The sequence below is a fragment of the Dermacentor albipictus genome, chromosome 1 (assembly GCF_038994185.2).
Source record: "Dermacentor albipictus isolate Rhodes 1998 colony chromosome 1, USDA_Dalb.pri_finalv2, whole genome shotgun sequence".
Taxonomy (NCBI): domain Eukaryota; kingdom Metazoa; phylum Arthropoda; class Arachnida; order Ixodida; family Ixodidae; genus Dermacentor; species Dermacentor albipictus.
Window position 1 is genome coordinate 424,730,993 of NC_091821.1, and position 15,915 is coordinate 424,746,907.

The 15,915-nt window shown below is 45.7% G+C and overlaps 1 protein-coding gene across 2 annotated transcripts in view; it reads right to left on the bottom strand.

Annotated features, from left to right (window-relative positions):
• Positions 1 to 15,915, bottom strand: part of LOC135897258 (uncharacterized) — a 135,768-nt gene that overhangs the window by 26,860 nt on the left and 92,993 nt on the right. For both annotated transcript variants that reach the window (XM_065425852.1, XM_065425858.2), the window contains 4 exons: positions 8,545 to 8,642; positions 7,430 to 7,458; positions 3,468 to 3,558; positions 883 to 2,070 (listed from right to left, as the gene is read on the bottom strand). In XM_065425852.1, coding sequence (XP_065281924.1) covers positions 883 to 2,070; positions 3,468 to 3,558; positions 7,430 to 7,458; positions 8,545 to 8,642 — 1,406 coding nt within the window. The remainder of the gene's footprint in view (positions 1 to 882; positions 2,071 to 3,467; positions 3,559 to 7,429; positions 7,459 to 8,544; positions 8,643 to 15,915) is intronic.

Below are 15,915 nucleotides of genomic sequence, written 5' to 3' on the forward strand. Positions count from 1 at the left end.
ATATATTAAGCTCTCTCTCGCAATGAAAAAAAAAAAAATGCAACTGCACTTGCAGTTTCTAACTGGCAGGCGATCGGAAGCGGCCAGGCGCTGTTTTGAAAGCTACGCCACCGCATTTCATTCTTTAGGTGGAAGTTTTTAATGGAAACCTACAACTAGATGCCAGAAAGTGCTGGGAACAAAACTGTAGATATTGAAGATCCAATTTGCAGATGAAAGTGGTGTTAAATGCTGACACCAGATTTGGTGTCTAATTTTAACAAGTTCAGACATAAAAGAGCTACTGATAACAACGACCACTTCTCGTGGAACTATTGAGTTCATTATAACTGGGCTTGACTGTACCATGTTTTTGAGCTAACTTAACCACTTTAACAGCTTCGCTGTAAAAAAGATGAATGCGCAAAAATTTCACAAAATCCGTGACATTATCCTGATGTCATCAGCGTTGAAGTTTGGATGCAAATTCAAAGAAAGAAGTTTGTTCATTTTCTCCACTCTTACTCTAAAGAAATATGTAGTTTTAAATGAGCACCTACAAGTCTGAATTCATTTTGGTGCATTTCTCTGGTATCACTTTAAGGGATGTTAAGCATAGAGTGTCGCCTTGTGTGTCTTCTCTGTGTCCGTGTCAGTGCGCTGCTTCACCAGCAAGGTATGTTAAGCATGTCGTCCAGTTGTGAACTGCTTTTCTTCTTGCACAGCTATTTCATGAACAAATAAAGAGCCACAATGAAACATTCAGCAAGATCAAAATGCATCATGCGCGATCTAATAAAGAAACAAAGGAAAGCATCAGAAAAATCGGCAGGCCGTGAACGAGGGTGATCAGTAGAAATGAGTGCAAGGAATCCTCACATTATGCTGAGAATGAGTTCTTACCATTTTACTTTGTTGAAGCCAGGTTTTCCTTCCCAAGACTGGAGTTAACTGTGCTGGAGCGGTCGGGTCTACAACCTTTTGGTGACCAGATGATGACAACTCACCGCCTTCCCGATCTTTGTTAAATTTACGCTGACTGGCCTGGAGAGCCGCCAGGATATCACCGCCAGGATAGCCGAACTGCTGACGTATTGCGCTTCCACTTGCTGAATTGGATGCCGAAGCATCTAAAGGCATCGAATTTTTAGGCCTATCTGCTAGAATGCTTTTGACGGAGAACATCCTGAACTGGCTACTGCCACCTGTGGCAAAAGGAGTAGTAGCCGGTTTCAAAACAGGTGTGACCTGCGACGTCAGGGATGCATTCACCTGTGATGCACAGCTTCTCGTCACTGGAACAGCTTGCACCTCACAGGTAACTCCTACAGCTCGAGGGACTTGGCACTCTGGTTGTGTAGAGCTATCACAAATGGACCACGATGTAGTCTGCACATTATAGTGCAGCATGTTGCTTCTAGAAGGTTGTTCAACTTGCACCGCACTGTCTCGCATAGATGGTGAAACCTGCACATCGCTATCTCTGAGATCACAATGCAAAAGGCACTGTTCTGTCTGTGTTGCGCACTCTTGTACCAGTAATGTGGCCTGCACTTCACAATCTACAGCATTAGGAGCTGGTGTTTTTATGTCATCATCTGGTGCTAGCAACTCGCACTGCACAGCACAGTCTGTTGCTCCATTCCTGGTAAATTGCCCATCCACTTGTGAAGCATAGTCCTCAACGTCTGGAATGGCTTGAACACCACAGCAAATGCCGCTTGGCATCGCCATCACTGCCTGGGTTCCGAAATCTGCTCTGTAGTTGTCAGCCAAAGATGTGTTCACTTGCGATTCATGGTCCTTTGCATCCACAAAGGTTTGAACACCACAACTTTGTACAGAACAAATCTTAACAGGAGACACCTGATTGCCAACACCAGTAAACACACATTCTGCCTCCTGCTTGGCCACCTCCATGGCACTGCATACTGTTGCAAAAGGCTCAGTCTGAACATGGCATTCAACAAGCTGTTCGAAGTAGAGGTGGCAAGAGACTGCTGCATCTGTAAGCTCCGGTCTTCCCAACTGTCCTTCAACTGCACTTTCTGTTTCACCTAGCTTGTCTGATGAAGCGGGCCGTCGAGATGTCTGCACGAATTCAGAAAAGCATGTTAAAATCGCAAAATATCAGCACAACTTTCTGAACACCTTTTAACGAAAGCATGACAAGCATTAACAAGTACTTCAAGAGAAGAGGCAGTGGTCTAGAGGCAGTTCATGTCATCTGTTTTGACCCAGTCATAATGAAGCAGTGACGGGATAGTTTGGAACCCTTCCTATGTACAACAGACAAAAGTATGACACCCTTTAGCTCATATCACGGGAAAGGTCCATTAACATGAGAAATTTCTCTTTACAATAGGTTTAGGGGCCCAGATTGTGAGTTCAAGTACCATAGTTTTTCAGTTCAGATGTGTTCATAGAAAACAACTTTATTGAAGAGGCTTAATGGCTTTTTATCTGTCCACGGCAGACGAAAGCTCAAGAGCTATTAATTCAAGCAAGGGCCCTAACAGCACTACTTAAGGTTAACACAAACATTTTGATCATAGCATTGGCCATCTTGTCTAGCTCACCCACAACATAGCTCATCTAATCTATCCAGTTTTCCTTTCTATGCCACATTACGTCTTGCCTCAGAATGCCGGGGAGAAAACGATTGTTCTTGTTGGTTCTTTTGTCACATGCGGCAGAGACAGCTATGCTCAGCACATGTGTCCAATCAAAAGTAGTGGTCAATTGTCAGGGGTGCACAGTATTCAGCAGCTTTCATGGAAAGAATCAAGTGTCAGTGATTCACCGTTCTCAAAAAGGGGGTTTAATGTGCCAAAATCACTTTCTGATTATGAGGCACACCGTAGTGGGGAACTCTGAAAACTTCGATCACCTGGGGGTTCTTTAACGTGCACCTAAATTTAAGTACATGGGTGTTTTCACATTTCGTTCCCATCGAAATGCGGCTGCGACGGCCATATGTTCCCACATATTCACGCCACGTATTCACGTCTCAGGAGGTGAAGCTGCTGCAAGACAAAATGCTCTGAAGGTTGGTTTATATTTCTTTATCCCCCTGAGCTGTTACAAGCACAAAGAATCAAGAACATGCCCCAAGGAGGAAGTCTGACTAATTCTTTGGAACTTTGACCCCTTCAGACTGTCAGGATGCTTCTCATCCGTGCCTAACATTCAACAAAGACTGAGGCGGCATATGGCAACAACAGTGCACTTCAGCCTTGTAGTCAACAGTGGCAGCATCGCAGATGTTATTATGTATGTAACTGTTTAACTTTTGATGTGTAGAAACTTTTAAATTGTGCCTTGTATATTGTCAGGTGTCCATATGTAAGCAATGCTGCCACAAAACTGCAATAACAACCTCTTATTAAACATTGCCAATACAGCAATTGCACCTAGAACCCTCAATGAACAGGCAGACGAGTGGGGCATGTACAGAAATATGGCAAGAACAGAAGCCATGTACTTACTGTGCACATTAAACGTCCCAGTCTAGTCATTTCTTTTAGCTCTTCATATTTTTTTCTCACAATGCTGAGCTCATTCTCCAGGAGTGCAATCCTGCAAATAGAAGGTTGGTCTAACATAACATGGCTTTTGAAGCTTCAAACTGCAGCCCGAGACAATCAAACTGTCGGGAGGTGGTGCTCATGGCAAGGAATTAGACAAAATTAGTCAGCACCAGATTAAACAAAATCCAGGCTAACACTGTAGTCATAATTAAATTTTGTTTAGAAATTGCCTTAAAATAGAACCTCGTTGATACATTCCTGTTACGTATGATTTCCCGGCACTAACGTTTGCAATTGATAACACAAAAAAGGTTACTCAATAGAGCTGCGCTCACTTTTTACCGGTTCTGAAGTTCCCGCAAATCTGATTTTTTGGCACCAACGTTCAATACTTTGCCAAACTGCCATCGTATGGCACTTTTTCCTGCCACTATGTCCCGTGTAAACAAGAAAATGCACAAAGCATGCGCGACTGAGAGCAGTATACAGCTGCCCACCATGGCAGCCTCACCGCAATACTTCCCAGCCCTTATCCCGTGAAAATGCCGGCACGCAGTCAATTTCTCATTTTGGTACCAGCAAATCTCTGAGGTCATTGCATGCGGCATTCAGAGCTGTCACCACCAATCCTATTGTGATAAGCATCTTCGCCTATCTGTTTCACAGTGCATGGTGCCTTTGGAAGTGTACTGCACACTTTTAATACGCGATAACCGAAACGCGCTGCTGTTCCCTGCTGCAGGAGGCATGATGTGAGCATCATGTTTTGCTTTGGTAGCATCCGGCATCGCCCACCAGCTCGATGTCATTTAGATTTTTCGTCGCCCTCTCAAAACACCATGCAATAGGAAAACAACAAAACGTGTCTTGGGCCACCAGAGCACCACCAGCGTGACGCACATCACCATCTCGTGCCGCAACAATCCGTCCAACACCTCGCATTATGTAGATGTCAACAGTTGAGCCAATTTTTTTTGGTTACTTCGGATTGTATGTTTTCCCGGTTAGCAAGTTTTTTTCTCGCTTCTTTTACTTTAAACGTATGCACGAGGTTGTACTATATACGTAACAGTAGCAACAAGAAAAAGTTGCTCAGAAGCAATTAGAAAGAAAACCAGCTAATCAATCTTATGGAAGCTGTGCTTCTACAAATTTCACTCTACAACAAATTCACAAAACTAACAAAGGACAGAGCCCCTCAACGCAGCGAAGCTGGCATAATGACAGTAAAGATCAGAAGAACTATGACAGTGCTGTGACAATAGATCTGTGACCAAATCTTTGCCGTGTACGAATAGGGTTCCTTTTCAAGAGCATTCTTCAGGCAAAAAAACGACAATCATAAATCGTAAATACAATGACGAGCCACAAAAATTGGATGTCATTGTCATTGAACCATTGTCATTGTCATTGTCAATGTGAACCATTGTCATTGTACCAGGATTGATCAACTGAAAGCTGCTTGCAGGGTAAGTAAGTATTGTATTTAACTACACTTTCTATACTATGCACATACAGTCGCGGACAGAATAAAATGGACCACGGGATTTCCGAAAACGTTCAATGCCCGAGCAGCCTGTAGCAGTAACCAGTAAAACTGCCCACGACAACGTTGTTAGCATATTCTAGTCGAGGTCCAAAATGCAAACACCAGATTGCGTTGTGAGGTTGCGGAAATATTCAGCTTTTTCTTAGATTTCATGGTCCATAATATTCTGTCCGCGACTGTACATCCACGATTGTGATGCAGCATTTGTTCTTCAGAAGTCCCCAATGGTGTTCAGACACTCATTCCATTGTGTGAGCAATTAATGAGTGCCATCCACGTAAAATTAGGAAGGCTAGCTTTCGATTCAATGATGGATGGCTGCCTTCATCTCAATATCTGAGTGAAACCTATCTTTTAAACGCTTTCTACAGAGGCCCAAAGATGTAGAAGTCATGAGGCGAAACATCGGGGCTGTAGAGCCAGTGACAAAGCATTTGCCAATTGAATTTTGGGAACAATTCCTGAACACCACAAGCAACTTGGGGAAGGGTATTATTATGCAGTACAATTACCCTAGAAGTCAATAAACCAGGCCTTGTTTTTGATGGATGCTGGAAGACTGGTCAAAGTCACACAGCAGCATTTGGCATTAAATGTTTCAGCTAGTTCCTTGAAGTCAATCATTACTGATCTACGGCAATAAACAAATGTGAAAAGCACGGCTTTCCATTTAACTTTTTAGCATGGGATTGAGCAGTATTTCTATTGCATACAGCTAAATTTTGCATTTGGTTCGAAATCGTGGTGCGAGGATTCATTCTGAACAACATTACCGCTCTGTCGTAGCATGAAGGAAACACGCCACGCATTCCAACTTTTGTCCCTCTGTCAACATCACCGAAATCCATCATGTGGAAGCTTTGTTATATCCCAGATCCTTTGCAGTCTTCTGTACAGTCTTACCACTCATGAAAAATTGATTTGCTGATGCACTGAATACTAAGGCATCTATTTGCACGAATAGCTTGGACCTTTGCACAAGTGTCCTCTGTTCAGGACAAGAATAATCACTTGTTCATCCACATTCTTCCCTAAGCATTTTTACCTAATCCACCACTGTTGTTTCCGAAACACACTAGTTGCCATACACTTGCTTTGTTTAACTAAACACTTCAGCTGGATGACACCCCACAACACTGCGGAGCTGTGTGACAGCACCATCGCGTTTAGAGTTGCATATGTGGAACTCCGTTGTTATTCCTTCAAAGACAAAAAATCACTGCCACATCATTTATGCTGTACAATGAACAAGGGCATCTGCCATGATATACAACTAAAACAGCACATTTGCTTCATCTCGTCATATTGGTATTACGGTCAACAAATTAGTCGCAGTTGACTCTGCCATATAAAGGAATTCATTACCATGATATACCAAGTGGCTTTACCATTCCCCACTGGGGTGTTTCTTTGCAAGTTTGTACTGTATGTCTCAGTGTTCTTGTTTCTTTCCTTTCTGGGTGTTCCATTTTCATTCCCATCCCCATGACAGGTTACCACGACACACCAACTCACTGAACGAGTTACCACACAGCTTCAACCACAGGAATTTGTTTTTCATTAAATTAAGCACTTGCATTAATCATGTAGTGTTAACTCTTCACGCATGTCAAGCATGTGCCTTGAGCAGTGAGATTAAAGCAAACGTTCTTTGACCACTGGGCTGATTCACGGTCAGAATACTGTTACATATCTGCTTACTTCCCTTCTTGAAGAGTTTTATTGCGATAGAAAATGTATGGACACTCCAGGCACATTTTTGCCGTTGCCATGATGTTTCGTATAAAGTCCAAGGGCGATAACACCATTGCCAAGTGCTGTATGCCGTACGTGCTAGTGAAAGCGCGCGATGGGCGCAAGCAATCGTGGCTCAATCTGGTCGTGAATGGGGGGCGGGGGGGCTTGGGCAGCAACTGCATATTTCACGACCAGATGCAAGGGGAACTCATGATTGCAGCTCAACCTTGTGCGCGGAATGGAGGAAGGTGGGGAGGCAGCATGGGAGTGCAACACGCCGGCTTATTGGGGGGTGAAATCTGAGAAGAATTAAGAAGGAAAGCGTGTGAGGAGGAGAGTGCTACTGGTTTCCAAGATCAAGGGGAGTTACCGGTGATGCATGGGTAAAGCTTATGTGCATGAAAGTTCAGTACTACGAGTCTGAATGCTCCGGAATTGCCTGGTGGTTTGAAATTTGAAAAACCATGAAATGTTTGGTGCCCCATCATTTTCATGAACTAGGTGCAAATGAGAAGCACTCGTAACAAGTACTATTATAGGCTGCTTTCTCGTTTTCACACGAGTGCTACTACCTTAGTACAATCAACTTATCTTGCATTCCATTCTCTAATGAGAAGCTCATAGCAGTACTCACCTTTCAGCACAAGCGGTGTTGCTGCAAGCCTGCAATACAAAAGTAACTAGGGTCATGAAACAGACTTACGCAATTCCCACTGAACTGTTCAGAACATACAAGCAAGTGTTCGTTCACTGTATACAGGCGTGCAAAATAAGAAGCCTTCCTGGTTCATCTTTGAAAAGCATTTCTTAATTAGCCAACAGCACCGCTGTTACCATTTGTTCAGTGTGCAGTGCTTTTCCTAAGCAACATTCTGAATGCCAGACAATAGCAGCAGCTCTGCCAGTTGTGGTGAGAACGGATCACACCTCGCAAACAAGAGGGTTCTTACTTTCATGCCTCATCATGATGATCAAGCTTGCTTGATGAGTCATTACAGACAAACTTTGTAACAACAAGCTAATGAATATCATAAAGAATAATTGCAATTCCCCTCAAAAGCCACATCAGGAAAAACTTAAGGAAAAAGTTAAGAAGTCAGTTTCTTTTCATGCTTTTTGATAGAGATTTATCAATTAAACCTGCATCCTATCTGTCTACTTCAACGTCCAGGCTTACTCGACACCGTCATCCGAATTCACTAACACCTTATTTTACACGGACGGATGTACTCAAGTATTCCGGTCTTCCCCAAACTATAACAGACTGGAATAACTCGTTGCCTGTTTAAATTGAATGATGCATTGTACTACTGTTGTGTCTTACCACCCTGCTTGAACCTGAACTAGGTCTGCAGTATGAAATAAATAAATAAATAAATAAATAAATAAATAAATAAATAAATAAATAAATAAATAAATAAATAAATAAATAAATAAATAGATAGAAGATTTAAAATCTCAAATATAGAAAAAGGTTGACATAAATGGATGTACAAGTGACGAATGGGCACTTTTATAGCTTAATCGAAAGCATCTAACTGCAGTATATGATTGTGTACCATTGGGTCAGAGTACATTGTGGTACAGAAATCAATCACAAAGGTTAGAAGAAATGTTTCGATTCCCATGCAGGAGGTTTGTTCATATATGAATGTCGCTTAATTGAACTGGTAAAAACCTTTGTCCTTACTGTTTACCTCAGTGAAAAGAAAAGAAAGTTCACTGGTTGCCAAAACGAAAAGTACGTACACTCGGAGAGCCCAGCGTGTTGTCCTTTGAGTGAAGAGCTGACCTTCTCTCTCTCTCTTCTCTCTGAAGTTGCTTTTCAAAGGCCTCATGGGAAATGGCTACAAAACAGAGGCAGCCATTTATGTATAAAAAAGATAAAGTGAACTTTGTTAAATTCAAACAACAAAATGAGCCCCAAGTGCACAAAAACATCACTTTCTGTGGTAATGTGCACACTTTTTGCATAAATTGAAATCCCAGCAAGTCAAAAACTCATTCCAATTGATGAACAATTTGAATTGTGCAGTACATCCAAGTAACGTCGCACGCATTTGAACAGGAAAAAAAGCTTCTATGAATTCAAACTCCCAAAATGCAATAGTTACTTTCAATCAAAATTTCTCGCTCCCAAGGACTTCTTTTCGGACAAATCCAAGTAAAACAGAAAGGTCCAATGTATAGCTAGCCACCGTAACATAGCATACCACAGAAATAGAGCGTTTCTGCCTAATGTAATACATGATACTTTACCATGATACATGACATAGGCGAGTACTTGGGGGGAAAACACGGTACAAATATAAGAAGTGTCTGTACAACAATGTGAACTTATTGCACCAGGTATTTATTTTCAAAAGTGGTTGAAAAGGTCAAAATATAGGTGCTTAATCACAGTTACACTCACTCCCGTGAAAGCAGAACGAAGGGCGGCTTATAAAATTTGCAAGGTTGGCTATCGAAATCGCTCTCACTTTTCAGCATTGCTGGAGGAGGGACTCTTTCTTTTTTAGAGGCTACCCAGATCGAAAAATTCTGCTTACTAAATATCCACATGCTTTTGGAAGTAACCGTTGCAAATGTAAAAACTAGCGAGGGTGAGCTTTGAGCTGCGCCATAAAAAATTAGGTCTTTAAAGATCCGTTGTCAGTTCCTTTAATAAAGCAGTGAGGAATTAGGCTTTTACAAATGTCCACAATGACAACAAATAATCAGCGCTAAATGCTATGGTGCCACCTATTAGGTATGAATCAATATAGTTTTACTGCTCACGGGCATCCTGAGCAGCGTCGAAACACAGTTGTTGACAGAATGTAGCCAATACTTCATCTCTAGGACAAGATAACACTAAGTGATTAACTGACCTTACCATTTATTTCTTGATCTCATCGCTAAAAGCAGGCAGCGAGAAAAAATTCACATCAATACAAGCAGTCTAGATGCTGAAATGCTATGTAATCATGTGCGATGACTGGGGGTAGCTGCCGCTACTACCACAATTACTACACAGTATACAGCTGCACACTAGTGTGCTTATATTTCTCCGTGTTCCCAACAAAAAATAGCCGCAGTCACTCGGTGATCTACAACTCCTTAGACAGTGCTTCCAAAAATGCATGGTAAAATCTACAACACACCTCGATGATATGCTATTGCATGATGTAGCATACATGTCATCAAGCACTATATTTAAGGGGGCTGTTATAGGACTGGACTCCGTCCAAATAATCTTTTGGCCCCCTTGCAGTTCGAATTCACAATGTTGCACTGTATTCAGTAGGATTTCCGACCCCAAAGGTCCACCCACCAGTGCTATTACAGACACCTTGTTGCCCTGATTAATTATGTGCAGCTATAGATCTATAACAAGCACCAAAAGAATAATATATTATTTTTTTGCATTCTGCCCCATTGCCATGCAGCCACCACAGCCATAAATCTAAACTGTGAACGTGTGCTACATGTATACAGCTGCATTGTCAATACTTGCTATCACAAAGAGCTGTTGCTGTTTTGCTGCAAGGACTGGTACTTCACCACAAGGAGTTCCCAAAGGTTGTGCAAACGCCTTACTTAAAGGCCAACTGCAACGAAATTCTGGACTGCATAAAAAGCCCCATTTTAGATAATTTAGACCTCTGTGGAAAATGTGAAGCTTGAAATGAGTGTGGGCACTTCACAAAATGCTCGCAAAAATCTTGAAAAAAAAAAATGCCGCCATCACCAGCTACCGGAAATCATGTACTTTGAAGACTAGAAACCAGAGACCAGGTCATCTGCTTCCGTATACCGTTCCTGTGTATCAGTGAATGGTATACGAAACTAGAACTATACAGTATATATGTAACTCTGCGTCTGCTTGCCACAGAGTTAGTAAACTTTGCTAGCTGCTTCATGCGCTGTGCTGACGCTCATCCACATCCGCGATGTCCTCTTAATGCGAACTATTCTCCCAGTCAAGCCGGCTTTCATCATCTGGTTGTCTACGTTCGACAAGCAGAGCCGTGATGCGTTCTGCATCCGCTCGAAGAAGAGCGCATGGGGGTGGCCAAGCTAAAGGTGCGGATGTACAGTAAAACCTCGTTATAACGAAGTTGAAGGGAGGGCTGTAATTACTTCATAATCATTAGTTCGTTATAGCCACTATCTATTTCTATCCACAATTAGCAAGCAAGAGAGGATGTACTCACCACCAAATTTCACAGCAGCCCGCCACACGAAAAAGAAAACGACCGTCGCATGGAAAAAAAAAAAAAGACAACATGGAATTGCTACTTTATTAACGCCAAATGGCTCATCACTGATCTATAAACAGCACACCAGCTGGCAGCTCAGTTCGCAGAAAAAAGTCCTTGACAGATTTTTGTTGCGTCTTCTTGAGGCAAACGATTGCTTTTTCAGCTGCAGGCGGTATTTCGAGTCCGTCCTCGCTGTCATCGTGAGCCCCAAAGAAGCGGCACAGCAGGCCTGCAGCATCCAGAGTTGTGCGGGGGTTGGAACGTCGGGTTCGCCAATATTAGGCTCCGGGTTGTCGTCGACGCACTCGTCACTGTCGTCATTAGGCACTCCCGTCACCGCACAAACAATTTTCGCCTCCGTTAGCTCTTCCGTCATCACTGCATCAGCATCGGCACTGACGTACGTGCAGAAGGTGTCGCAGTCAGGCCCAACGCCGGCGTCAAGGAGAGCGTCCCACTACGCTAGGGCTTGGTCATCTGCGGCACCCTCATTGGCAGCAGCAACGAGATCTTTGCTGTAACAACCGCTGCTAGACGCCAAATGAGGCATGCCGGAAGCAACTGGCGATCGTGCTTGGCGGTACAGCCATCCAAGCAGCCTGTAGCACATCGATCGCCATGTGCAAGTCGATCGTGGGCTCGTGCTTCGTCCTCACATTGAGCAGAATCCAGTCGACCACACACTTGCGGTAGCCCAACTGCAGTGCAGTTTGGCGGCAAGAAGCATAGCTCGATGTTTTTGAGCATAGCGGCAGTGTAGTGGGCCGCGCAGTTGTCCAGTACGAGGCATATCTTCCGGTTCAGCTTGCCCAGCAGCTCGTCCCACTCCTGCAGCCATTATGTAAAAATTTCTCTCGTCATCCAAGCCTTATGGTTGGACACATAGCTCACTTGAAGCTTTCGTTTGCCTATGAAGCATCGTGGTGACACACTTTTGCCGACCACAAGGGCCGGAACATTTGCCGACCCATCCATGTTGGCACAAAGCAAGACGGTTACGTGGACCTTGCTCTGCTATGCAGGCTGCCCTGGCAGCGTTCACCTTTGAGGGCCAAGGTTTTTGCGGCAGCATCTGGTAGAACAAGGCTGTTTCATCCAAGCTGTACAAATCCTTGGCACTGTATTTTTCTAGCAGCCGTCCGTTTGTCTCCACCTGCACCTCTGCAGCTTCGCGGTCGACAGACTGTGCTTCCCTGCTGACAGCCCTGCCGATGATGTCATGGCGATCCTTGAAACGCTGCAGTCAGCCGACGCTCACCCCAAGACTGTCGTGCCCCATGATGCACGCGAAGTCGCTCACTTTGCACTGCAACAGTGCCCCACTCACAGGAGTGCCGCTTGCTCTTGCGACCAAAAACCACTTGAAGACCGCCTGCTGTACAGCTTCGAAAGTGGGGGCTAGCAGCTTTTTTTCTGTCACCTTTTATGCCACATGCGACAGCCCTGGTGACAGCTTCTTGCTGCTCAAAATCGTCAACAGCGTGCTTAACGCTTTGCCGAAACCTTCTGCCACTTTTTTTTTTTCTTCACGCCAGACTCGACTGCTTTCAGCAAAGCCAACTTCTGCTCAATTGATATTGTTTTGCACTTCCATTTGCCGTCGTCCATCTCCTTTCTGGCGGCGGGAACTCGCACGAACGAACCGATAGAAACACTGATATCGTTGACGCGCACGGAGGCAACGACAAGCAACAACAAAACAGCAGTCGGCGCCGCCCCACGCATGCAGCGGAACAGCGGGTGGGTCCACCATTTACACAGGAAAGGAGAGACCATGAGACGCGCATGGGAAACGTGAACGTTGCGCACTATAAGACAGTGACCTGACGGGTACCAAAATAGTCAGTCAGTGCTCGTTGTGGAAAAAAAAATTGCAGATGATTACATTACTTTCTAATGCGAAATTTGAGCACAGCTCTTCCCCTGTTTCTGCTTTTCTATATACTGAGGCAAATAATTCAAGCAAGACATGTATGTACTGTTACAACTTATTTTTCTTCACTTCTTCAAGAAACACTCCCCTCCCAGTCCTTCATTGTCATGAAGGTAGCTTTGTGGTCGGAGAAATCGATGGGTATATGCTAGACTAAAAAAATTGCACTTTCGCCCAAAAGGCGAAGCAGCGATTGCGATAGCAAATTAAGCAAGATAAGTGCAGCACCAGCAGCGAGCGAATTGACCTTCATGTTGTCTCTTGCTTCAGAACGAACTAAATGTCAAAAGCACAGTGCATACGAAGCTACCGGCACTGGGCGCATTTTGTCCACATCGCAGATCACTTTCAAGGTATGGCGGCCACGTTGTAAGCAGCCACTGCTGGAGTAGAACGCCCCTTCTCTCTTGCCTCCCCCCCCCCGTGGCTTGAGCGCGCGAAAGAAGATGGCGCGTTTCTGCACCCACCTTCCTCCCTCGCGTTAGTGATATTGAGCCACGATTGTCAACTGACCTTTGCAAGTCAGTTGTCAGACCGGTTAAGCCTAACGCCAGAACCAGCTCTGCGCGCCGCGCGCCGCGTGAGCACGAGCACACGAGCACTCGCCCACGCCGCGGCGAAGAGCCCCTACGATGAGCCGAGAGGCAGCTGCTGCAAGCGAAATGGCAAACCAGAAGGAAGATGAAGCGAATGCAATGCAAACAGACCGGACGGAAGAAAACACCGGGGAAGGTACCTGGAACTATGATGCAGAAAGCGGCCGAACAATCGAAGCGGAAAGCGCCTGGATCACAAGAAACAAGAAAGCCAAGAAGGACACCGCGAATTCAAAGACGCCAGCAAAAAAACCAACCGATGAGCAAACGCCCAATGCAGCAGCTTCACAGCGACAACGCAGACCCAGTATGCCGCCCCTGCCACTTGAGGACTTTAAGATTGTCTACCGCCTGCAAGCAGGTCTCGACCTCGCCAAATGGAATACCGTCGCAGTCGTGCACGCCATCGGTAGAGCGAGTGGACTATCACAGCAGGACTTCAATGACAAAGTACGCGTACAAGTACAGAGAATCGAAAATTTAATCATCGCAAGCACGGCCGACAAGGAAGACGCAAAGATGCTGGTAAGCATCAACAGAATACAGCTCAGAGGCACTTACCACAACGTCAAAGGCAACATACGAACTCCTGACGACGTCTCCCGAGGCGTCATCAATGGCCTCATACCAGAACAAGCACCGCAGAACTTATGGCAGGAATCCGAGCACCGGCACCATACACCGTTCTTCACGCCCGAATGATGGGTCAGTCAAACGCGGCAGTCGTATTCTTCGAAGGACTGCACGTTCCCTACTACATCATCTTCCAGAGCGTAGACTTCCGCTGCAGACCATATCGCAAGTCAGTGCAGTACTGCCGCACCTGTGGCAACATGGGACACCGCCAAGACGTCTGCCCGAAACCGATCCCAGATTTTTGCTACAAATGTGGCAAGACTGGACAACCTCAAGACCATGACTGCACACCGACCTGCAAGCTCTGCGGAGAAGCGCATGAAACTGCAAGTACAGAGTGCAAGAAGAGACTGAAGCCAAGCCCTCCACCCTACAATATATGGCAACAGCGGCTTAACAGACTACAAGAAAGAGACAACCACTGGAGCTCCAGCAGTGAAGAGTTCCCGGAGCTGAGCACCTCGGCCACCAGCGCGAGCAGCTCCCCTAGATGCAGCAGCTCCAAGCCAATACTGCGAAGTGCTTCGCGCTTGTGCTGTTATCGCCCGCCTGTGTGCGGCGTGCAACGTCACGACAGATAGCTGGACGACCACTGCGATTGCCAAGCTACTTGTGACACGCGACGTCCCCAGAATGTATATTATCGGCCAGCACAATAAACGGGGGACTTTCCCTTTCGTCACCCGAAGCGCGGCTCGTCGACTGTTCCTTCCGACACGCATACGCGTCACGCTCGTATGCCGTGTCACGACATGGTGTCAGAAGTGGGCGGTGGTCAACTATCTCGCTGAGGCCGTGGACGGCAGCATTTCCAGAAAATGGCAAACAAGCCCGCAACGGTAATCCCCGGGCTCCAACAGCCCCCATCGCTGGACTTTGACAAAACGTCAGAGTGGCCGGCGTGGATCGACCACTTCGATGACTACCGCTTCGCCACAGCTCTCAACGAACGTTCGGGAGAGGCCCAGGTATGCACGTTACTTTACACAATGGGACGCCAAGCCCGCGAAGTCTTTGCTACATTTGAGCTGACCGACGATGAAGCAAAAAGTTATGATGTCGTAAAGCAGAAGTTCGACAGTCATTTCGTCAAAGAGCGGAACATTGTTTATGAAAGTGCCTGCTTTCACAGACGCCAGCAACGGCCAGAAGAGTCGGTGGATCAGTTCGCAAACGCACTTCACGTGCTGGCAGACTGCTGCGACTTTGGGGATATGAAGAAGAGACTCATCCGGGACAGGTTTGTCGTCGGGCTCCGGGACGTGCAACTATCCGAGGCCTTGCAGATGGATCCGCAGCTGACATTGGCTACGGCGCTAGCCAAGGCTCGCCTAAAGGAAACCGTGCGTCAGCAGCAGCAAAGCCTTCGACCGGAGGGTGTCCACATCGGGAGCCCGCCAGAACTTCAGGACCAAGGCGCCATTGTGGACGCCGTAGGCCACCAGAAACGCCCGCAGCACAAAGAGGGACGGTGCCCCTACTGCGTCGGCGACGCGCACCCGAGGTCGACGTGCCCAGCCAAGGCTTCCAAGTGCCACTACTGTGGTAACAAAGGACATTTTGCGAAAGCCTGCCTTAAGAAAGTTGGGTCAGCGCAAAGAAAGGTACGCGTCTGGGCTGTCGAACATGGTACCGGGGAAACTTTCATTGGCGCGATTGACGCGGCCGGGAAAGCGCGCTATGTGCAGGTTCTGATAAACTCTGTGCCTAT